Here is a 24,147-nt window from a genome sequence, read left to right as displayed (position 1 = left end):
CATTTTGAAAACATTTAAAAATCATCAAAGAGTGTTCACATAGAAGCATAGCAGGGGTAGGAGGGAGGCTCAGGAGGGAAGGGATATATGTATACTTGTAGCTGATTCACTTTGCTGAACAGCAGAAACTAACACAACATTGCAAAGCAGCTGTATATTGTCACCCTGCTTATTTAACTTATATGCGGAGTACATCATGAGAAATGCTGGGCTGGAAGAAGCACAAGCTGGAATTAAGATTGCTGCGAGAAATATCAACAACCTCAGATATGCAGATGACACCGCCCTTATGGCAGAAAGTGAAGAGGAGCTCAAAAGCCTCTTGATGACAGTGAAAGGGGAAAGTGAAAAAAGTTGACTTGAGGCTCAACATTCAGAAAACTAAGATCATGGCATCTGGTCCCATCACTTCATGGCAAATAGATGGAGAGATAGTGAAAACAGTGACAGACTTTATTTTCGGTGGGCTCCAAAATCACTGCATATGGTGACTGCAGCCATGAAATTAAAAGACACTTACTCCTTGGAAGAAAAGTTATGACCAACCTAGATAGCATATTAAACAACAGATATTACTTTGCCAACAAAGGTCCATCTAGTCAAGGCTATGTTTTTCCCAGTAGTCATGTATGGATGTGGCAGTTGGACTATAAAGAAAGCTGAGCGCTGAAGAATTGATGCTTTTGAACTGTGGTGTTGAAGAAGAGCCTTGAGAGTCCCTTGGATAGCAAGGAGATCCAACCAGTCCATCCTAAAGGAAATCAGTCCTGAATATTTATTGGAAGTACTGATGCTGAAGCTGAAACTCCAATACTTTGGCCACCTGATGCGAAGAAGACTCCTTTTCCAAGGAGTCACTGATGCTGGGGAAGATTGAAGGCAGGAGGAGAAGGGGAGCACAGAGGACGAGATGGCTGGATGGCATCACTGACTCAGTGGACATGAGTCTTGAGTAAACTCTGGGAGTTGATGATGCACAGGTAGGCCTGGCGTGCTGCTGTCCATGGGGGTCACAGAGAGTCGGACATGACTGAGCAACTGAACTGAACTGAACTATACTCCAAATTTATTTTATTTTTTAATTTATTTTAAAAAGAAATAAAAATAAAAGCAGCATAGCGGGGGACTCACTTTGCCACAGCAGTATTATACCTACTCTTCTAAGAAACTAAGCTTCGAGTTTCTCTTAAGTTTTCACAGTAAGAGCCCTTTAATCTGGAACCCACCTTGGAGAGTGATTTGTCCAACCTCTGCTTGTCCTAGACGGAACCCTAGGGAGGGAATTTCCCCTCTCAGCTAATAGAGTTGCTTTCCAAACACTACCACTGAGGCCTCAAATTTCTGTGACTCTCAGCTGTACCATAATGTCTTCCTCCTCACTGAAGAAATATTGTAGGAATCTGGAAGGCACTGCTAGCTGAATTAGTTGCCTAGTAGAATACAGATCAAAACCTTGCTTCATTTAAACAATGCATCTTTACCGAGCAATCCATTTTAAAGGCTCTAAAAAAAAGTTAACCATTTTCTAAAAAAAAAAATCCAGACAATTCACTTCGTCAAAGTACTGCTATCCTACCAAGACATATCATGCTGTGGCCAGAGTTACAGAAGAGCCTGAAAAGGCCAATAAACAGGGCTTCAAATATATAGGCTTTACTACCATTCAGTGGTGGTGAAATCAACACAGCAGCAGACCACTGCCATTGGAAAGACAGTGTGTTACACTCACAGATCTCAAGAGGAGGGGCACTCTCCACCTCCGGAGGTCACATAGGAGAGCACCAGTTCCGGTCAGGAGGTAGAAGAAGAGGGGCAACAATAAAGAGGAGCCTTTATTGTGGCTTCTGTGGAAAAGACCAGGCAAGGTGGGGAATCAGGCTTACGACTGGCTAGTTAGCTAATTTCAGTGGGCTCTGTGGCACTGGGGCAAACCCTAGTAGTCTGGTACTTTGCCCTCAGATGATTAGGGATGGTGGGCCAGCGTGTGAGAGCCCAGTAAGGAAGGTGAGCTCTGTATTGTTCAGTGTGCATTTGACAGTACACTCTCAATTTACTTCTCTCTGTATGACAGATTCTGGGTCCACCCACATCTCTGTAAATGACCCAATTCCATTCCTTTTTTATGGCTGAGCAATATTCCACTGTATATACGTAGCACAGCTTCTTTATCCATTCCTCTGTTGATGGGCATCTAATATCATATATTAATGCATATATGTGAAATCTAGAAAAATGGTACATAAGGATCTATTCACAGAGCAGGAGCAGAGATACAGACTCAGACGACAGACGTATGACATGGCGGGGAGGGTGAGCGTGGGATGAACTGGGAGATTAGGATTGACATATATACTTTCACGTGTGAAACAGATACCAGTGGGAAGCTGCTGTATAGCACCGGGAGCTCAGTTAGGTGCTCCATGATGACCTAGAGGGATGGGATGGGAAGGAGGGCCGGCTAAGAGGATGTGGATATATGTCCACATATAGCTGACTCACTTTGTTGTATGGCAGAAACTAACAACATTGTAAAGTGATTATACTCCATAAAAAAAAAAAGTATACTCTTGGATGAGTTTATTATAGAAATTGGCCAACTCTGCGAGAGGCAGTCTCTCCCTGATTGACAAAGTCCCAGGTGTCAAAGCATCAGAATACAGAATAGAACAGAGATGGGTAATACAAATGATTGGGAATGATGGGGAATGATAACCAGGGGACAGTGAAACTGTAGGGTCAATGTTATCACCAATTAATTGTTCTTTTCTCACTTCACTCTGAATAGGAGACTAGCTGTGTATGCGTGTTTAGTCACTAAGTCATGTCTGATTCTTGTGACCCCAAGGACTGTAGCTTGCCAGACTCTTCTGTCCATGGAATTCCCCAGGCAAGAATACTGGAGTGGGTTGCCACTTCTTACTCTAGGGGATCTTCCCAACCCAGGGATTGAACCCACATCTCCTGCATTCTTTATCATCTGAGCCACCATGGAAGCCGGGAGACTAGTTGTAACCCGTATTAATATATTAGTCCTCCTTCCTCTTGCCTTTGGAGAATGCTACTCGAATCTGCCTTCTCTGTAGAGTCTCGTACGGCTTTTTGGAGCAGGATGCTTTAAGATGTCAGTGCTTCCTAATCAGAGAAACTCTGAGTAACCCATTCTTGTGGAGCTAAACTCCATGCCCTGTTTCAGAGGAGCAATTTCAGTGCAATGCGGGTGGTACCTATACTGTTCAAATAGCTGCGAATCTAAATGCTGGAATCCTGTTCTACTGGGTGCTCATTTTAAAGAAGAAAACACATTTCTGAATGTGGGAAAGAGACCAATTTAAAGGGAAGTTGACTTTTACCCATATATGAGTCTTTGACTTTGGGTTAGCAAAAGACTACTTCAAGGTCCCAAATTTTAAGTTTAAAACATAGTCTAAATTAGTAACGTCGTCTGTCCAAGGCAAGTTGCTTTCAAAATATGTAAATTATAGTATTGTCTTTAGTCAGAGATGTTTAAGGTCTATTGGTTAGTATTTTATTTTCTATTTTTCTTGCAATGACTACTTTGTTCTTGAGGATTTCAAGTTGTAGTAAGAAGAAATATTTATAGATAACATTAAAAGATAAAAAGACAATTGCTTGTAAAATCATCTTCTTGATGGAACCAATTTGGAGTGTTGGGTTACCGCACATGATCTTTTTCTTTTGCCCATGCAGCGTGTGGGATCTTACAGATTTCCCAGGTGACTCAGCGGTAAGGAATCTGCCTGCCAGTGCAGGACACAAGGGTTCGATCCCTGGTTCGGGAGGATCCCTTGGAGAAGGCAATGGCAACCCACTAAAGTATTCTTGCCTGGAAAATCCCACGGACAGAGGAGCCCGGCAGGCTACACTCCAAGGGGTCTCCAAAGAGTTGGACACGAGTTGGCGACCAACAACAACATGTGGGATCTTAGTTCTACCACCAGGGATTAAACCTGCTCCCCAGCATTGAAAGCTTGGAGTCTTAATCACGGGAGGTCAAGGAAGTCCTAGCACATTGATATCTGAGAGAATAATGGCTCCCAGCAAAAGGCCCAGCTACCCCCAGCACAGTGCAGTCAGAACAGAAAACTGAGGCCTTGGCTTAACTCAGGCCTCCCTGGCCTTGTTCTCAGGCTTGTCACTTGGCCCTCTCTAATTCTCCGTTATCTCCTTTGTAAACAGAGACCATAAAAATGGGGGGTTTTAAACAGAATTTTAAAAATTGTGGTAAAATACATATGACATAAAATTTACTATCTTAACCACTTTCAAGTGTATGGTTGAGGGACATCAAATATATTCACATTGTGGTGCTACCATTAGTCCGGCCCACCTCCAGAACTGTTTTCATCTTTCAAAACTGAACTCTGTACCCATTAAACAAACACATCCCATCCCTTCTACTTCCAGCCCCTGGCAACCACCATTGTATTGACATTTTCTGTCTTTATGGATTGGACTATTCTAAACATCTCATGTAAGCAGAATCATACTACATTTATCGTATGGAGACTGGCGTATTTCACTGAATGTAATGTCCGCGGGGTTGATCCATGTTGTAGCATGTGTCAGAATTTCCTTCCTCTCTAAGCCTGAATAAGAGTCCCTTGTATGCACGTACTACTTTTTGCTTATCCATCTATGCACCTGTGGACATTTGAGCTGCTTCCACATTTTGGCTACTGTAAATAATGCTGTTATGAACGTGTGTGTACCCATATCTCTTTGAAACTCTATTTTTGATTCTTTGGGGAATATATCCAGAATGGAACTGCTGGATCACATGGTCATTTTATTTTTAATTTTTTTTGAGAAACCATCATGCTGTTTTCCACAGCAACTGCAGCTGTGTATATTCCTAGGACCGGATACTTGTAAATGTCCTTTCCACACCTAAATTTCTAGGACCCAAAACCTGTCTTTAAATAATCCCATTAAGCCATTTCCTCTTTACCAGGACATTCTGATCACCAAGGGAAAATGCCCAAGCATCCTTTGCTTGGGAAAGCTTCTAGTAATCTTTTTCTTACAATGGATCTGGGGCGAGAACCCTCCTGCCAGGCTACGTTTCTGTTCAGTTCAGTTCAGTCGCTCAGTCCTGTCCGACTCTTTGTGACCCTATGGACTGCAGCACGCCAGGCTTCCCTGTCCATCACGAACTCCATACCGGGATGCCTACTCCGGGAGCCTACAGTACAAACAGTATGAAAAGGCTGTGTTTGCTCCCTTGTAAATACTCCTTCTGGGCAGTTTCGCGTAAAATAGGCGTGGAGGAGGTCCAGAGATCCCCGGGAGCAGAAGCTGATGTCCCCGCGTTGCCCATGAAAATGGATGACCGAGGGTGCTGTCCGCGGCGGGCTGGGCGGGACCTGGGCGCGCACTTGCGGCGCGGGCTCCCGCGGTGGGAGGGGCGGGGTGGTGCGCGTGCCTCTGCTGGGACCGTCCCGCCACTGGGGCGCACGGCGGCCGCGCCTGGGGTACCAGGTGAGCTGGGCTCGGGGCGGGAGGGAGCCGGGTGTGGGGGGAACCGGCGCTCATCCGGGAATGGGGACCTGGGGTGCGGGATGCCCTCACCCAGAGGGAACAGAGCCTCCGGGCCAATCTCTGCTGCAGGACCCAGAAAAAGTGGGAGTCCCGGGCCCCCAACTTAACCGTAGGTGTAGACCCCGCGTTGTGGTATGGAGGAGGGACGCACCTGGGGACAGTTAAAGCTAGAATGGCCGGAGATTTGTCTCAGGGAGACCTGCAGAAATTCCTGACTGTTGGTTTCCTCTCTTACCCTTTTCGAGACCAAGCGTGGGGACTCTGGGGGCATTGAGTTCCTCTCTGACATCGATTGCTTCCCGGCTCCGGATGCCTTCTTAGCTCACACTGTGTGTTTCTGGGCTTTATGGTGTTAACAAAGTCCAAAGATGCTGTCTGGCCAACCCCACCACAAACAAGGGGAAAAACACATTTCCCCCTGAAATGCTTTTATTCTATCTTGTTTTCTTTCCTTGCTATAGATTAAGCGAACTAATACAATCTCTAAACCTCCAGATTGTATGCAAAACTTGTGTGTGTCTTTATGGGCATTTCCATGAATTTTCTTTAATTGGAAAAATATCGATGATTAAATAGCTAAAATCGCATCTTTGGCATCAGCATGGCAGGTCCTGAGGGTCCTCAGGGTACTGGACTTGCAGATTCTTGTCTGAAATTTTGGGTTTGTGGGAAGAGTTGGGGAGAGGGGGTTCCTTCAGGGTCCAGGGCGGACAACATTCACCCTCATCACAAAAGAGAGCTAAGAGTTGGTCTGTTTTCCACTAGTTCAAAGTTCAACTAGTTAATAAATATGTAGATGAGGAAACTGGGGCTTCCCAGGTGGTGCTAGTGGTAAAGAACCCGCCTGCTAATGCAGGAGACACGAGAGACTCGGGTTCGATCCCTGGGTTGGGAAGATCCTCCAGAGGAGGAAATAGCAACCCACTCCAGTATTCCTGCCTGGAGAATCCCATGGACAGAGGAGCCCGTCCATGTGGTCGTGAAGAGTTGGATATTCCTGTGGTCATGTATGGATGTGAGAGTTGGACTGTGAAGAAGGCTGAGTGCTGAAGAATTGATGCTTTTGAACTGTGGTGTTGGAGAAGACTCTTGAGAGTCCCTTGGACTGCAAGGAGATCCAACCAGTCCATTCTGAAGGAGATCAGCCCTGGGATTTCTTTGGAAGGAATGATGCTAAAGCTGAAACTCCAGTACTTTGGCCACCTCATGGGAAGAGTTGACTCATTGGAAAAGACTCTGATGCTGGGAGGGATTGGGGGCAGGAGGAGAAGGAGATGACAGAGGATGAGATGGCTGGATGGCATCATTGACTCGATGGACGTGAGTCTGAGTGAACTCCGGGAGTTGGTGATGGACAGGGAGGCCTGGTGTGCTGCAATTCATGGGGTTGCAAAGAGTCAGACACGACTGAGTGACTGAACTGAACTGAACTGAAGTGACTTAGCATAAACACACGCACACAGAGATAACGAAACCAGGATGAACCTTTGTGAATGAAAGGTGTATCCAAGGTTTCTCTTGGTAACCACATGCAACCTCAGCTGCAGGGTTTTGGAGGACTCCAAGGGCAAGTGAGAGGGCCAGGGTTCCAAGTCTGTGTCTCCCTGGTCAGCTGGCAACTTGGGGAAAGGAGGAGAGAATGGATGGTAGCTTAGCCTTAGAAAAGCACTAGGAAAACCCAGGGTGTGCTGGGGCGAGCTGCAGAGGAGAGGTGGATGGGAGTTTACTGCAAAATTCTCAGCTACCCGAGCAAAATCACATCGCATCATTCATCCCGCTGGATTTGTTCCCTCCAAGTGGGCAAGAGTCCTCCGTGGATGTAAAGCAGTATATGTGGCCCTGTGAGTAGACACCATGTCTGGTCCTGCCTTCTTTATCCACAAAAACTTGCAGTCCCAGTCTGTGAGGTTCATGGGCAGGCTGGTCTTAGGCTGGAGGTCCTGAGCTGTGTGTTTTCAAAACACTGACATCCTGCAGCTAGCCTTAAACCCTTGCAATCTCTTCCCACTTTCAGAGAAAGAAAAGTAGAGGCTAAAATGACGGGGTTTTTCCATTATAAAAAAAATTCCCAAATCTTTGGTGCTGGCTTTTATTTGTATGCCATGTAGTTTAGTTGAAACATATCTATCTGGTTTTGTTGAAGCTTGATAGATTATTATCTGTAGTTTATAGAGAGTCTGATAGCCTTAGGTGGTCTGTAACTTCCCTACAATTGAGATCCACTGTTGTGGCCAAGGGTAGGGAATAGCCTGCATTATTCCACAATGTCCTTTGAATGGACATGGCTCCTTTGTGGCAGTCTGGTGCTCTGGTAGCAGCTGTGAATCGCACAGGACTCTAGGACTGATGAGGAAAGAAACTGCCTCATTCTACTTGGTTTATGGTCCCGACTAGTTTTCGCCTCCTGTTCTTAACTTCACACGTGTTTGGTAAACTCAAACCGTTCTTTCAGTGAGGTTTAAGGGATGGAGGTGACATTTCTCAGTCACTCTAAATAAATCCCACATTGCACTGTTGTTCTTCAAAACAATGAGGTGGTTGTTTCTACCTACAGCCTGCCTTTTCCTGATATGATTATGGTTTAAATGGCCCCATTAACATGGCAGGGGTTTATTTGCAATGACAAATTAATTTTGCTCCTAACTTTAAAGCCATTAAAAGAACCAAACTTTTTCTTTTTTCAATAACAGTTGCTGCTACACTAGCTTTTCAGTACAAGATAAATTTAGCTAATGTTACTAATGATTCTTTTATTCACAAATGTGTTTATTGAGGCCCTCTGTGTGTCAGTCCCTGGGGTAGGAGGTGACTTCTTGTTTCTGCTTTCAAGGAGTCGACAGATAGGCGATGAGGTCTTGAATCTGGACTTGCTAAGAACAGATTTCAGGAAGTGCTGCTTCGGGGACTCCCTGACTGTTCTCTTTGGGATTTAAATGACTGCCTTCTATCTGTGCATGAGTGCATTATGGCTTTTGGCCAAGGGACAGGCTGTGGTCTTCTGGCCTCGCAGCATCCTTGCTGGTCAGCAGTGCCTGACTCCTATCACCCCGAGTGCTGTGTCTGTGATAGTTCTGCCAGTAGCATTGTCCCCGAAGGTAAACTAACTGGACCAGGAGAAACGCATTCACTTTGGATCAGGAATACAAGGTCCCAGGGAGCATTCGGGCTTCTCTGGTGGCTCAGATGGTAAAGAATCTGCCTGCAATGCAGGAGACACAGGTTCAATCCCTGGGTCAGCAAGATCCTTTGGAGAAGAGAATGGCTACCCACTCTAGTCTTCCTGCCTGGAAAATCCCATGGATAGAAGAGCTTGACAGGCTACAGTCCATGGAGTTGTCAGAGCTGGACACGACTGAGTGACTAAGACTTTCATTTTCAGGGAGCGCTGGCCTCTTGTGTGAGGATTCTGACAACTGCCCTTCCCAACTCTGGCAGGTTTCCTATCCTTGAGCTAGTCTTGCCTCAATTCATTCAAAATAAAAGTGATAGATGTTTACATGTATTCTGAGGTTTCTCTTAAAATCCCTTGAACTCTGTCAGACCTCAGTGCCTTTGCACATACTGTTTTCTTTGCCTAGAATGCCTTCCTCTCCTCTTGCCTGTTTCCTGAAAAGCTGAAATGTTCCCTCCTAAATGCTGTTCCTTTAGTGACCTGTCATGTACCCAGGTAGTTAATCCCTTTCTTTTTCGTAAGATAGTGAAAGTGAAAGTGTTGCTCACTCAGTCGCATCCAACTCTTTGCAACCCCATAGACGGTAGCTCGCCAGGCTCCTCTGTCCACAGAATTCTCCAGGCAAGAATACTGGAGTGGGTTGCCATTTCCTTTTCCAGGGGATCTTCCCAAACCAGAGATCAAACCCAGGACTCCTGCATTGCAAGCAGATTCTTGGCCATCTGAGTCACCAGGGAAGCCCTTGTTATATCATTACTATTGTACAGCCTTGTTCTATTCATCTTTCAAAGGACTTAACAATTAACATGTGAAAGTCACTCAGTCCTGTCCGACTCTTTGTGACCCCATGGACTATACAGTCCATGGAATTCTCCAGTCCAGAATACTGGAATGGGTAGCCTTTCGCTTCTCCAGGGGATCTTCCCAACCCGGGGGTTGAACTCAGGTCTTCTGCAATGCAGGTGGATTCTTTACCAGCTAAGCCACAAGGGAAATCCAAGAATACTGGAGTGGGTAGCCTATCCCTTCTTCAGCAGATCTTCCCTACCCAGGAATCAAACCAGGGTCTCCTGCATTGCAGGCAGATTCTTTACCAACTGAGCTATCAGGGAAGCCCCTAGCAATTAATAGCTACCATTTATTGAGCACTTATTGTGTGTCCAGTGGTGTCCAAGTGTTTTTCTTATCTTTTTGGGTGGTGCTGGTGGTGGTATATTGACAGTTCTATGAGAGTTGTACTTTGTTAAAATAATTTCTCTGTCCATCTCCCCAAGTAGGCTGTGATAGTGGCTTGTACATCTGTGCATGTTATTCATTTGGTATCTCTAGGATCTGGCAGAGTGCCTAATTAATACACAGTGGGCACTGCATAAATATGTAAGTGGATACATTTTACCAACAGCTATTTACAGCTGAATAATAAGCTAATTGTAAGTAATTCTTCTTTTAAATGAACATCATGCTGAAGTACACAGTCAAAATTTTAGCAAACGCTGATAAGCAAGAAGAAGAAAGTTAGAGTACAACTCCCCCTCCTTCCCAGTACAGGAGAGTGTAAGCAACTTGCTTAGGGACACACAACTTCTCTTTGACTGAACAGAGTCAAGGTCAGGCCCTCTGGTTTATTGCAGTCTAGCTCTTAACACTGCATGGAACTGCGGTTCCTTCTTCCCCTTCAAACATGGTGCGCCCCCTCCCCCCTCCACACACAACATGAACAAATTACATTAAATGGGTTGGAAGAGCTGAAATTTGAAAATGAAAGCCACCAGACACATCAAGTTGGAATGCATGACATCTACATTTAAAAATGTCCAGTGTTCAGTCTTTCCATGCCTTTGCACTTCCTATCACACCCCTCATTTAGGGCCATCCTGACTGAGAGGTGCAGAGGGAGGCAGTTTGGAAAGAGAACGCATTAAGTCAGACAAACAGAGGTTTGAATCCCACCAGTGCCACTAGATGCTATCAGGAATAGGTTGCAGTTTTAGTCTCTTCTGTAAAATAGGGATAAGAAATATTTCTCAGCTTTTTGTCAAGTTTAGAGGTCATGTGGTGAAGTGCCTCATGGGTGATTATTTTGTTTTGGTGACTGAATCTTTTTTTAATATTTATTTTATATTGGAGCATAGCTGATTAATAATGTTGTGTTAGTTTCAGGTGTACAGCTAAGTGATTCGGTTGTACATATACATGTATCTATTCTTTATCAAATTCTTTTCCCATTCAGGTTATTACAGAATATTGTTCAGAGTCCTCTGTGTTATACAGTAGGCCCTTGGGGTGGCGGGGATGATCGATTAGGAGTTTGGGATTGACATGTTCAGGGGGTGCTCAGTCGCTCAATTGTGTCCAGCTCTTCGTGACCCTTTGGACTATAGCCCACCGGGCTTCACTGTCTGTGGAATTTTTCAGGCAAGAATACTTGAGTGGGTTGCCATTTCCTCCTCCAGGGCATCTTCCCAACCCAGGGATCAAACCTGAGTCTCCTGCATTGCAGGGGGATTCTTTACCCACTGAGCCATCAGGAAAGCCCAGAATTGACATGTGCACACTGCTATATTTAAAATAGATAGCCTTATGCTTGATTAATGGTGGATCTTGTTGTGGGTAAGTCTCTAACGGTGATACCTTAGAGCTTGCCCCAGTAGCAGCCTGGCTAAGTTTTTTTTCACAGCTACACATGGGGTTTTCCACCCAAATCCTTCATTTTAATTCTTATGAAGTGAAGTGAAAGTCTCTCAGTTGTGTCTGACTCTTTGCAATCACATGAACAACACAGTCTGTGGAATTCTCCAGGCCAGAATACTGGAGTGGATAGCTGTTTCCTTCTCCAGGGGATCTTCTCAACCCAGGGATTGAACCCAGGTCTTCTGCAACGCAGGTAGATTCTTGGCCAGCTGAGCCACTAGGGAAGCCCTTTTAATTCTCACAGCATTTAACTTTTATATTGTTGTTAGATGTCTTTAGTAACTTGCCTTAAAGTCATTTTCTTAGAAATTCAATTTCTTCTCTTTGGAGATTAAAGAGAAAGAAGTGGCCAATTGAGGCTGTTCAAGCAATTTTTGTTTAAAAGTGGATCATTGTTTTCATTACCCTACCATTAATGTTTTCTATTTTCCTTTATCAGCGAGTTACTTTCTCTCGGTCTGTATTGCCAAACTGAACTCTCTTTGTCTTCTTGCAAGATGAAAGGAGACAGCCATGAATGAGCCACTAGATGATATTGCAAATGCCTCTGATTTTCCCGATTATGCAGCTGCTCTTGAAAATTGCACCAGTGAAAAGATCCCACTCAAGACGCACTACCTCCCTGTTATTTATAGCATCATCTTCCTGGTGGGTTTTCCCGGAAATGTGATAGCCATCTCCACGTACATCTTCAAAATGCGGCCCTGGAGGAGCAGCACCGTCATCATGCTGAACCTGGCCTGTACCGACCTGCTGTATCTCACCAGCCTTCCCTTCCTGATTCACTACTACGCCGGCGGAGAACACTGGGTCTTCGGGGACTTCATGTGCAAGTTCATCCGCTTCGGCTTCCACTTCAACCTGTACAGCAGCATCCTCTTCCTCACCTGCTTCAGCATCTTCCGCTACTTTGTCATCATTCACCCCATGAGCTGCTTCTCCGTCCACAAAAAGCGATGGGCCGTGGCGGCCTGTGCGGTGGTGTGGATCGTGTCGCTGGTGGCCGTCATACCCATGACCTTCCTGATCACAGCTACCACCAGCACCAATAGATCCGCCTGCCTTGACCTCACCAGCTCGGATGACCTCATGACCATCAAATGGTACAATCTAATTTTGACCGCCACCACTTTCTGCCTCCCCTTGGTGATAGTGACGCTCTGCTATACAATGATTATCTACACCCTAACGCAAGGACCTCAGACGCACAGCTGCCTGAAGCAGAAAGCACGCAGGCTCACCATTCTGCTGCTTCTCGTGTTTTATATATGCTTTTTGCCCTTCCACATCTTGAGGGTCCTTCGGATCGAATCTCGCCTGCTTTCCATTAGCTGCTCCACTGAGCATCAGATCCACGAAGCATACATCGTTTCGAGACCGCTAGCTGCCCTGAACACCTTTGGTAACCTATTACTGTACGTGGTAGTCAGCAGCAACTTCCAGCAGGCCGTCTGCTCCATGGTAAGGTGCAGAGCAGGCGGGGACCTGGAGCAGGGAAAGAAAGTCAGTCAGTCAAACAACCCTTGAAACACCCCATGTGCTCAGCCAAGTTGAAATGCTGATACTTTAATAATAACTTCTAAGAAGTCCGGACTGTCTCCCTCAGTGGAATTCTCAGTCAATATTGTGCACTCAGGTCATTTATATCCCAAAGCCAGGGCGGGGCTGCTGTGAATTCTTTGCAATCTGTTTATTGAGATCTCCCCTTGGGTAGATAAAAGAGTGGGATACACACATATAAGTCAAGTATTCAGATGCCGAGTTGGAACCATGGGAACTCAGGGCCCTCTGGGAGGACATCTAGTCTCACCAGCTTTATATATATATATAATTACATACACACACATATTTGCACATTACTGTTGATATTGTTTAGTTGCTAAGTCATATTCGACTCTTCTGCAACTCCACGAACTCCCACCAGGCTCCTCTGTCCGTGGGATTTCCCAGGCGAGAATACTGGAGTGGGTTGCCATTTCCTTCTCCAGGGGATCTTCCCAACCCAGGGATCAAACCTGCATCTCCTGCTTTGGCAGGCAAATTTTTTACCACTGACCCACCGGTGGGTCAGTGAATTGAAGTTTACCTACTTGCTATAGATTTAAGGCCATGATAAGAGAAAGCCAATCTTCTCACTTACTTTTTTTTTTTTTTTTGCCTTTTTTTTTTTTTTGCTCAGGTCTGTTTGTCATGAGCACCTAAACTATTCAAAGCCTTATTTGTGTATTTCTTAATATTCACTTTTTAAAAACCTCATGTCTTTAAATTTTTTTCAAAATTTGCTCTGAAAGTACTAAACTGTGGTTTTCACTAGGCTTTAGTCAGTTTTGTAGATTAAAACAACTCAGTGTGATACTCTTGAGACAATTCAAAGATCTCCATGCAAATAGCTGAAACTAATACTTGCAAGATATTTGGGGAATTATGTTTTTATTGTTGTAGATCATTTAAAAAATTGTTATTGAGGGAGTTCTCTGGGGTTCAGTGGTTTAGACTCCATGCTTCCACTGTAGGGGGCACAAATTTGATCCTTGGTTGGGGAACTAAGATACTGAGTGCTGCCCAGCATGACCAAAATATTTTTTAATAATTAAAAAAAAAATCTTATTGAATTTATAAAGTTTTTAGGCTGTACTAGTAATTATCAACATTTCTTGGAGAAGGAAGAAGCACTTTAGGGGTAATAGAAGTACTTTAAAACATAATGTATATTTTTTCTTTTTTTTTGGTCGTTCAGTCATGTCTGACTCTTTGTGTGCCTTTGGATATAGCTGGCCAACCTTCTCTGTCCGTGAGATTTTTCAGGCAAGAATACTGGAGTATACATTTCCCCCTCCAGGGGATCTTCCCCACCCAGGGATCAAAACCAAATCTCTCGTGTCTCCTGCATTGCAGGCTGAGCCATCGGGGAAGCCCCATGTATATATTGAGTATTAGAAGGGGACAACAGAGGATGAGATGGCTGGATGGCATCACCGACTCAATGGACACGAGTTTGGGTAAACTCCAGGAGTTGGTGATGGACAGGGAGGCCTGGTGTGCTACAGTTCATGGGGTCACAAAGAGTCCGACACGACTGAGTGACTGAACGGAACTGAACTGAACATTGTTTTGATTTCTCTGAGAAAATATTCTAGGAAACACTGATTCTCCTTAGATACCTTTTCTTTTGTGTCTCTGTTGAAAATATGTTCTCTGTTGTAACAGCTGAAGCAATTTCTGAATTGTGTGTACTTAATTAGCACTAAATGTAAATATTTAAGAAAATGCCTAGTCTGGATACTCAAAACCTTGGTAAATGTGTTGATACAGTTAATAAACTAATTTAAAATCACTGAATAGGCTGATAATAGTTTTCTGTGAAAATGCAGCCTTACCACCATTCTAATTACTTGAAGCTTATGTTCTCCATGTTTATGGTACAAAAATAAGAACCAGTTATGGAATAAGGCTGGAGCAGATGATTTAAACAAAGCAGAGTGTATCATAGGAACACTTTGTGATTTTCGGGATCTTCTGGAACTTGCCATCTGGCTCAGACCTAAGTGAGGATGCTTATTGGGACACTCCAGGCAAGTAGGGGAGAAAGAGGAAGGCCAGCAGCTCTGCAAACTTCCCTGGATGATGGTGCCTCTCCGCACAGAACCTTCTGTGCTATCTTCTCCTGGGCTTTTGGGATCTTAGTTCCCTGACCAGGATCAAACTCAGGCCCTCAACAGTAGAAACTTGCAGTCCTATCTTGGGTTGTTGTTGTTGTTTTGAAATAGCACGTGGAGCGGTTTACAATAGCCAGGATATGGAAGCAACCTAAATGTGATCTTCCCTGGTGGCTGAGACGGTAAAGCGTCTGCCTACAATGCCTACCATGTGAGAGACCGGGGTTCAGTCCCTGCGTCGGGATGATCTCCTGGAGAAGGAAATGGCACCCCACTCCAGTACTCTTGCCTGGAAAATCCCATGGACGGAGGAGCCTGATAGGCTACAGTCCACGGGGTCGCCAAGAGTCGGACACGGCTGAGAGACTTCACTTCACTCACTTTAAATGTACATCAATAGAAGAATGGATGGAGAAATGTGGTACATATATGCCACGGAATATCACTCAGCCATAAAAAGGAACGAAACTGGGTCATTTGTAGAGACGTGAATGGACCTAGAGACTGTCATACAGAGTGAAGTAAGTCAGAAGGAGAAAAACAAATACTGTATATTAACACATGGAATCTGAAAAAAAATTTGGTATAGACGATCTTATTTGCAAAGCAGATGGAGACACAGACGTGGAGAACAAAGGTATAGGGCGGGGGAGAGGGAGGTGGGATGAATCAGATTGGGATCGACATATATGCACTACTGATGCTGTGTATGGAATAGGTAGGGGCTTCCCTGGTGGCTCAGATGGTAAAGTGTCTCCCTGCAATGCGGAAGACCAGGGTTCGATCCCTGGGTCGAGAACATCCCCTGGAGAAGGAAATGGCACCCCACTCCAGCACTCTTGCCTGGAAAATTCCATGGGCGGAGGAGCCTGGTAGGCTCCAGTCCACAGGGCTGCAAACAGTTGGACACTTTGCCGACTCGTGCCCGACTCTTTGCGACCCCACTTTCACTTTTCATGAAATGGCTGAGTAAGGAGAACATGCTGTACAGCACCGGGAACTCTACTCCATGCTCAACGGTGGCCTAAATGGGATGGAATCCAAACAAGAGGGACTATATGTATACTCATAGTTGGCTCACTTTGCTGTGCAGTAGAAACTAACCTAGCACTGGAAGGCAACTATACTCCAATAAGATTTTTTCAAAAAGCACTTTCACTCGAGGCCCGACTTTCCCATCTGAGTAGCCACACTGTGTGATTTTCGTTGTTGCTGCTGTTGTTTAGTTGCTGTCGTGTCTGCTTCTTTTGATACCCCACGGAGTGTAGCCCGCCAGGCTCCTCTGTCCATGGGATTCTCCAGGCAAGCATGCTGGAGTGGGCTGCCATTTCCTTCTGCAGGGGATCTTCCCGACTCAGGAATCAAACCCATATCTCCTGTATTGGCAGGCAGCTTCTTTACCACTGTGCCATTCAGGAAGCTTGAGTTGCATTCAAATGTCCCCTGGGAACCTGGAAGTTCAGTATCTGTCCTCCCCACAACCCCCACCCAGGGATAAGCAGCTCCTCTCCTGGGCCATCACCAAAGCGTGACCAGATAGATCAGCCTTTCTACCGTCGTTGTTATTCTAGCTCTGGTCTCAAGCCCCGTGCCTTTCTATTTCTTATTCCAAAGGTTTCACCCATCAGAGAAAATCCAGCCCAGTCTCCTTCCTTCATCTCAATCTCAACTTGTTACCGTAGCTTCTTTTATCCTTTTCCTTCTTCCCACGAATGTACAGAACAAATCATCTCTCTTTCTGATGCCGATTCCTCCCACTGTGTCTTTGGTCCTTATTCTGCTCTCTTAGGGACTTGAGCCAACACTCAATCCCACTTTCTCAGATTTTTAACATCTTTATTACCCCGACTAGTTGACCTTAGCTGAGGAACATGCATCCTTTTCCTTTATCCTCAGAATTCCTTCGCTTGATTCAGCAGTTCTGTCATTGTCTTATCTGACCGGTTCCCTGCAGTCCTGGGTCAGGTACAGATGACTCTCTGCCCTCCAGGGTTCTGCTGATAGAATGTAATCACAATGATCCTAGCTAAATTAGATTCAAAGGGTCACTTCTCTTTTCCCGAGTAAAGCGTTGTGCACAAATTGTGCCGGAGGATGCAGTTTGGAACTGAAGCCAAAAAGGAGATTGATGATACTTCTGAGACTGGAATGGGACCGGAATGCCCTTTGCCCAGTTCTCCCAGTTGTAGGCAGAGAAAGGGTAAGAACAAAAGAGCAGAGCTCTGGCTGTCTGCCAGGAAGGGAGCTGGCTGGTCTTCCCACAGCCTAGGGACCGGAATCTGCATCCAGACACACCTGCTCTGAACTCAGGAGACAGTAACCCCTCCACTTCATCTTTAACATGTATGAGTGTGTGTTCAGTCATGTCCAACTCTTTGTGAGTTGGACTGTAGCGCACCAGGCTTCTTGTCCATGGAATTTTCCAGGCAAGAATACTGGAGTGGGTTGCTATTTCCTTCTCCAGGGGATTTTCCCAACCCAGGGATCAAACCCATGTCTCTTGCATCTCCGGCCTTGGCAGGCAGGTTCTTTATCAATAGCACCACCAGGTAAGGCTTCAAATAATCACAAAAATTAGAGAAATTATCAAGTGACCTCACATAGCCATGCCTTAGTTTCACCAAGAATCAGCAATCTACCATCCTTATTTCATGTATCCTTTCCCATAGATTTTTTTTTTTCTAGAACATCCAACAGCTAATCCTAGAAAACATAGTAGGATTCCCTGGTGGCTCAGACAGTAAAGTGTCTGCCCGCAATGCAGGAGATCCGGGTTCGATCCCCGGGTCAGGAAGATCCCCTGGAGAAGGAAATGGCAACCCACTCCAGTTCTCTTGCCTGGAAAACTCAGGGATGGAGGAGCCTGGTGGGCTACAGTCCATGGGGTCGCAAAGAGTCAGACACAACTGAGTGGCTTCACTTTCACCAATAAATTCTTCCACATCGATCTCGTTCAAAACACCTGATACCAAAACAAAATAAAAAATCATCCCTTCACATTATCTAATATCTGATCCATATTTTCTCTCCCCTAGTTGCCTCAAATGTGTCCTCTCAAAGTTTTTTCTTTTTTTCTCCCAAATCAGGTTCCGAACCAGGCGTATGTGTTACACTGGGTTGAGATATCTGCTAAATTTCTTTCAGTCTATTAGAGTGACCTCTCCCTTTATTTATGAACAAGTCCTGTCATTTGTTCTCAGAAATTTTCCACATAGTGAATTTGATTGTTTGAACTCCTTTCTGTTATTTATCAGCAGTCCTCGACGCCTTGTATTTGTTTTAAGTTGGAAGGCAGAGCCAGAGGTAGGCTTAGGTACAGGTTCGTTCTTCCCTCCCTCCCACCCTGCTTCCTTCCCTCACTTCCTCCCTCCTTCTCTCTTTCCCTCTTCTACTTTTTAAAAACAACATCTATTTATTTATTTGCATTGGATCTCAGTTACAGCATTCAGGATCTTTCATTGTGGCGCATGGAATCTCCAGTTGAGGGGCAGGCTTAGTTGCCCCCACAGCATGTGGGATCGTAGTTCCCCAACTAGGGATCAAGCCCACATCCCTTGCACTGCAAGGCAGATTCTTAACCACTGAACCAGGGAAGTCCTTCTTTCCTTTCTTTTTCAGATGCTCTAATCCACCAGAGGAGGTGTGTGATGTCTGACTATCTTGTAATGTGGTGATTGAGCAGGGTTTCAGGATGTACCAGCATGATCCTTCAATCATAAAACTAGTTTTCTGGTCATTGCTTATTGTTGTCACAATCCACTGGGCCTTTCACCATGGTTACTTTAAAATTCAAACATTCTCCTGTTTTTTGTTAGTCATGGCTTTCCTGTAAAGATCTTTGATGCCTCACCTGCCTTTACCCCTTCCACTCTGAACACATCTCTCACTGATCAGGTTTAGCTATTCCTGCACCTGTGGAAAGACATGAGGAAGGAATAAAAAGAGATATGGAAGCTTCCTCTCCAGTATTTCCTCCAAGAGAGTGTAAGTGTTGATAGAATTTCTCTTTCATATGAGAACATTTTTTTTGATGATCATGAATTTTAAGCTTTAATGGAGTACAATTGCTTTATAATATTGTGTTGGTTTCTACTGTACAGCCAAGTGAGCCAGCTATATGTATACATATGTCCCCTCTTTTTTGAACTTCCTTCCCATTTAGGTCACCGCAGAGCACTGACTAGGATTCCCTGGGCCATCAATAGCGTATATATGTCAGTCCCAACCTCCTAATTCATCCCAGCCTTTCCCCCCATCCTTGGAATCCAAACATTTGTTCTCTAGGTCTGTGTTTCTATTTCTGTTTTGCAAATAAGACCATCTACACAATTTTTCTAGATTCCGGCTGTAAGTATTAAAACACGATATAGTTTTCCTCTTTCTGACTCACTTCCCTCTGTATGACACTCCGTCCACGTCTCTACTAGTGACTCAACTTCATTCCTTTTTGTGGCTGAGTAACATTCCATTGTGTATACGCACCACATCTTCTTCATCCATTTCTCCATTGATGGACATCTAGCTGCTTCCATGTCCTTGCTCTTGTAAATGTTGCTTCAGTGAATATTGGGGTGCATGTGTCTCTTTGAATTATGGCTTTCTATGAGATGGGTTTTTGTTAACTCTTTGAGGTTTACTATCACAGCCATGCCTATGATCCATAGGGTAGGAACTGCACCCTTGGGGAAGGAGGTCATCAGAAGAGCTTTGCTGCCAGGTTTTTCCTCCAAACCCACCTTATTGCCTTTGGGGATCCTTTTGGGCCAGTGGAGGGCAATTTGTTTTCCCCTTAGAGGTTCTGATAAGGAGCAGAATAAGACATCATTCATAACTACAAGGCCATGTAACACTTAGGGTCAAACATTATTTCCTGTTATAATTTTATTCTTAAATTCTACCCAGCACCATTCAATACAATCTATCTGATGTTATACAATTAGCTCAAATGATAGAAGAGCAATAATGTAAAAATGACTGAAGGGTGAGAGCCACTTCTGTTACTGAGTTTCCAGGAAGAAATTAGATCCTAGTACACACTGGTGCTTTTTTTTTTTTCAGTTCTATTTCCTTTGTTTTGCTTCTGTATGAATATTTTCTATTGATCGTGCCTTGTATTCTATGCAACTTGCTATTACGCATATCTATTGAATTTCTAATACCAGATACTATATCTTTTTCATTTATAGGATGTACATTTGTTTCTTTTAATGAACTCTACCATGTCAGTGAATTTCTTTGTCCTTTAATCTATTTTGTCCTCCTTTCCCCATGTTTTCTAGAACTGAATAATCACAGTTATTTTAAAGTTCTTATCTTTCCATGTCTGGATTACCTTTGGGTCTGCTTGCATTGACTGCTATCTTCCTCATTTTTATTAACCACATGGTTCTGTCTCCTTGCATGTCTATTTATTTTTGATTGAATGAATGAAATTGCCTGTGAAAGAATCAAAGAAGCTTCCCTGAGAGGTTTTTATTTCAGTTATTTTACTTTTCAATTGTAAAATTCTGTTGATCTCCATTGCTCTCTGAAAGTTGCACTGGTGTCATTCACTGAATAAATATATTTTTTCTTTAACTCTTTAAGCATGTTTAAACAGCTGCTTTAACATCATTGTCTATTAAATCCAGCATCTGGCTTGTATCCCTTTCCCATGGATGCTGAAACAGTTATGATAAATTTAGTGGCTTCAAACAACACAAACCTACTCTCTTTTAGTGGGAGCAAACCCCGGGAGATGGGGAAGGACAGGGAAACCTGGTGTGCTGCAGTCCATGCGGTCACAAGGAGTTGCACTTGACTGAGCGACTGAACAACAACTCTCTTTGGAGGCCAGAAATCTGAACCAAGTTTCGCTGGGCTGATGTCAGGGAGTTGGCTGTCCTGCCTTACTTCTGGGAGCTCTAGAAGGGAAGTCATTCTTTTGCATGTTCCAGCTCATATACACCACCTGCATTCCTGGGCTCATGGCCCCTCCTTCCTCGTCAAAACCAACAGTGTGTCATCTTCAAATCTCTCTGACTTGGACTTCTATGTGAATATCTCCCATCTCTGAGTCTGACTCTCCTGACTTCATTTTACTGTAACTCTTGCAATTCTGCAGATAATTCAGGGTAATTTCTTCATTTCAAAGTCTGTCATTAAATCCCACCTGCAAAGTCTATTTTTCTATGTAAAGTAACACGTTTGGGACTTTCCTGGTGGTCCAGTGGTTAAGAGTCCATGCTCCCAATGCAGGGGGCCAGGGTTTGATCCCTGGTCAGGGAACTAAGATCCCACACCGTTCCACCTGTGTTTTGGGCTTTCCTGGTGGCTCAGAGGGTAAAGAATCCACCTGCAATGCAGGTGACCCAGGTTTGATCCCTGGGTCAGGAAGATCCCCTGGAGAAGGAAATGGCAACTCACTCCAGTATTCTTGCTTGGAGAATCCTGTGAACAGAGGAGCCTGGCGGGCTACCATCCATGGGTCACAAAGTCAGACACAACTAAGCACGTAGGTAAATGTTTACAGGTTCTGGGGATTAGGATGAGGACATTTTGGAAAGGTTAACACGCAGCCTATCACAGTGGTTTCTTAAAGGACAAGCCATTAAAGCAACAATAATAACAACATAAAGTGACCTACAGGTCGGTTTCTAATTGCTTTCTTTGGCTGTGGAACACATTCTTCTATTTTGTGTGTCTTGATGTTTTACTGAATACTGGGTATTGTTGAGACACTTGATTCTATTATTGTCCTTTGAAGACGGTTGACTTTTCTTCCAGGATCAGCATGTAGGATCTTCCCAGACCAGGGATCGAACCCATGTCTCCTGCACTGGCAGGCAGATTCTTTACCACTGAGCCACCAGACACTCTGCCCAGTTTTTTTCATTGGAAGGACTAATGCTGAAGCTGAAACTCCAATACTCTGGCCACCTGATGCGAAGAACCAACCCATTGGAAAAGACCCTGATGCTAGGAAAGATTGATGGCGGGAAGAGAAGAGGACGACAGAGGATGAGATGGTTGGATGGCATCACCGACTCTATGGACCTGAGTTTGAGTAAGCTCCGGGAGTTGGTGATGGACAGGGAGGTCTGGCATGCTGCAGTCCATGGGGTTGCAAAGAGTCGGACGCGACTGAGCGGCTGAACTGAACTGAGGAGAGGCTCTCTTTGTTCCACTGTAGTCTATGGCAGGTGAGGGAGCAGGACCTATGCGGAACACTTCCTGTTTGTTTTCACATCAAGAGACTGCTAAGCTTTTGAGGTTGAACCAGAAAGATTCTTGACTTGAGGACAATTTTTTGAAACCTATCATTAACACCCTCAGAAACATGCTTGAAACAGACAGGAGTTCTAAAGGAATGATCGAAGAACAAAGAAGAACTCTGGGATACTAAGCTGGAGGAGATTAGTGAGGTTGTTCCAAACGCCCTCCACTCCCTGCCTATGACTTGATATGCCCTTTGTACCTCTGCAGCCCGGTGTATTTCTGGCATCTTATTTCTGTTTACCCTAACTGTTTGATATCTAGAATAAAGTCTTAGGGGCTGGTAGTACGATACCAGAGGTGTTTCCTGATCTCAGTGCGGGTGAAGCTTCCTCTGACTTTTGTTCTTTTGTGTACATTTGAGGTTTTAGAACAGCGGGACTTTTTAAAGCGCACCTAAACCACTGAGTTTCTTGCAGTTGCTCTGTTTCCTTATTTTTATTTTGTCTCTATGATACCATATTATATGATCTAGGAGTATATGGTATGTGATAATGTGATAGCATTTAATTTGTTCTCCATGATTTGAAAATGTGTCCCCTAGCCTGATCATATTGTTTTTCTTTTTGGAAATGCTCATTAAGAGTACATTCATGCCTCTAAATGATGCTTTTTGGATTAATCACAATTCCTTCCAGAAACATTTGAAAACTAAATAAAGATGCATAAAAATTCTGTATTCTGTTTCTATCTTTGCTTATTGAATACAGGGTTTTAAAGAACAGAGGAATGTCTACATGTTTAGAATTACTATACTATTTAAAATTTCTGTTCAGGTTAACTAACACCAGCATCTTCTAAACTTATCTGTATGCAGGTCAGGAAACAACAGTTAGAACTGGACATGGAACAACAGACTGGTTCCAAATAGGAAAAGGAGTATGTCAAGGCTGTATATTGTCACCCTGCTTATTTAACTTATATGCAGAGTACATCATGAGGAACGCTGGACTGGAAGAAGCACAAGCTGGAATCAAGATTGCCGGGAGAAATGTCAATAACCTCAGATATGCAGATGACACCACCCTTATGGCAGAAAGTGAAGAGGAGCTAAAAAACCTCTTGATGAAAGCGAAAGAGGAGAGCGAAAAAATTGGCTTAAAGCTCAACATTCAGAAAACGAAGATCATGGCATCTGGTCCCATCACTTCATGGCAGATAGATGGGGAAACAGTGTCAGACTTTATTTTTTTGGGGCTCCAGAATCACTGCAGATGGTGACTGCAGCCATGAAATTAAAAGACGCTTACTCCTTGGAAGAAAAGTTATGACCAACCTAGATAGTATATTCAAAAGCAGAGACATTACTTTGCCGACTAAGGTCCGTCTAGTCAAGGCTATGGTTTTTTCTGTGGTCATGTATGGATATGAGAGTTGGACTGTGAAGAAGGCTGAGTGCCGAAGAATTGATGCTTTTGAACTGTGGTGTTGGAGAAGACTCTTGAGAGTCCCTTGGACTGTAAGGAGATCCAACCAGTCCATTCTGAGGGAGATCAGCCCTGGGATTTCTATGGAAGGAATGATGCTAAAGCTGAAACTCCAGTACTTTGGCCACCTCATGGGAAGAGTTGACTCATTGGAAAAGACTCTGAAGCTGGGAGGGATTGGGGGCAGGAGGAGAAGGGGACGACAGAGGATGAGATGGCTGGATGGCATCACTGACCCGATGGACATGAGTCTGAGTGAACTCTGGGAGATGGTGATGGACAGGGCAGCCTGGCGTGCTGCGATTCATGGGGTCGCAAAGAATCAGACATGACTGAGCGACTGAATTGAACTGAACTGAACTGTATGCAAAGTACTCTGTTATACCCT

The 24,147-nt window shown here is 44.4% G+C and overlaps 1 protein-coding gene across 1 annotated transcript; it reads left to right on the top strand.

Annotated features, from left to right (window-relative positions):
* The first annotated feature begins 11,935 nt into the window (after window positions 1-11,935).
* Window positions 11,936-12,949, top strand: OXGR1 (oxoglutarate receptor 1). The gene has a single exon (XM_068984777.1). It carries the CDS (start codon window positions 11,936-11,938, stop codon window positions 12,947-12,949), a length of 1,014 nt encoding a protein of 337 aa, XP_068840878.1.
* The last annotated feature ends 11,198 nt before the right edge of the window (window positions 12,950-24,147 follow it).

The sequence above is a fragment of the Capricornis sumatraensis genome, chromosome 12 (genome assembly GCF_032405125.1).
Source record: "Capricornis sumatraensis isolate serow.1 chromosome 12, serow.2, whole genome shotgun sequence".
In the NCBI taxonomy this organism is placed as follows: domain Eukaryota; kingdom Metazoa; phylum Chordata; class Mammalia; order Artiodactyla; family Bovidae; genus Capricornis; species Capricornis sumatraensis.
The sequence above is the reverse complement of the archived record's forward strand: the minus strand, read 5'-3'. Positions and strand labels throughout refer to the sequence as shown.

Coding starts and splice junctions, on each gene's coding strand:
- OXGR1 (XM_068984777.1), top strand. CDS start 11,936: ATGAATGAGCCACTAGATGATATTGCAAATGCCTCTGATTTTCCCGAT.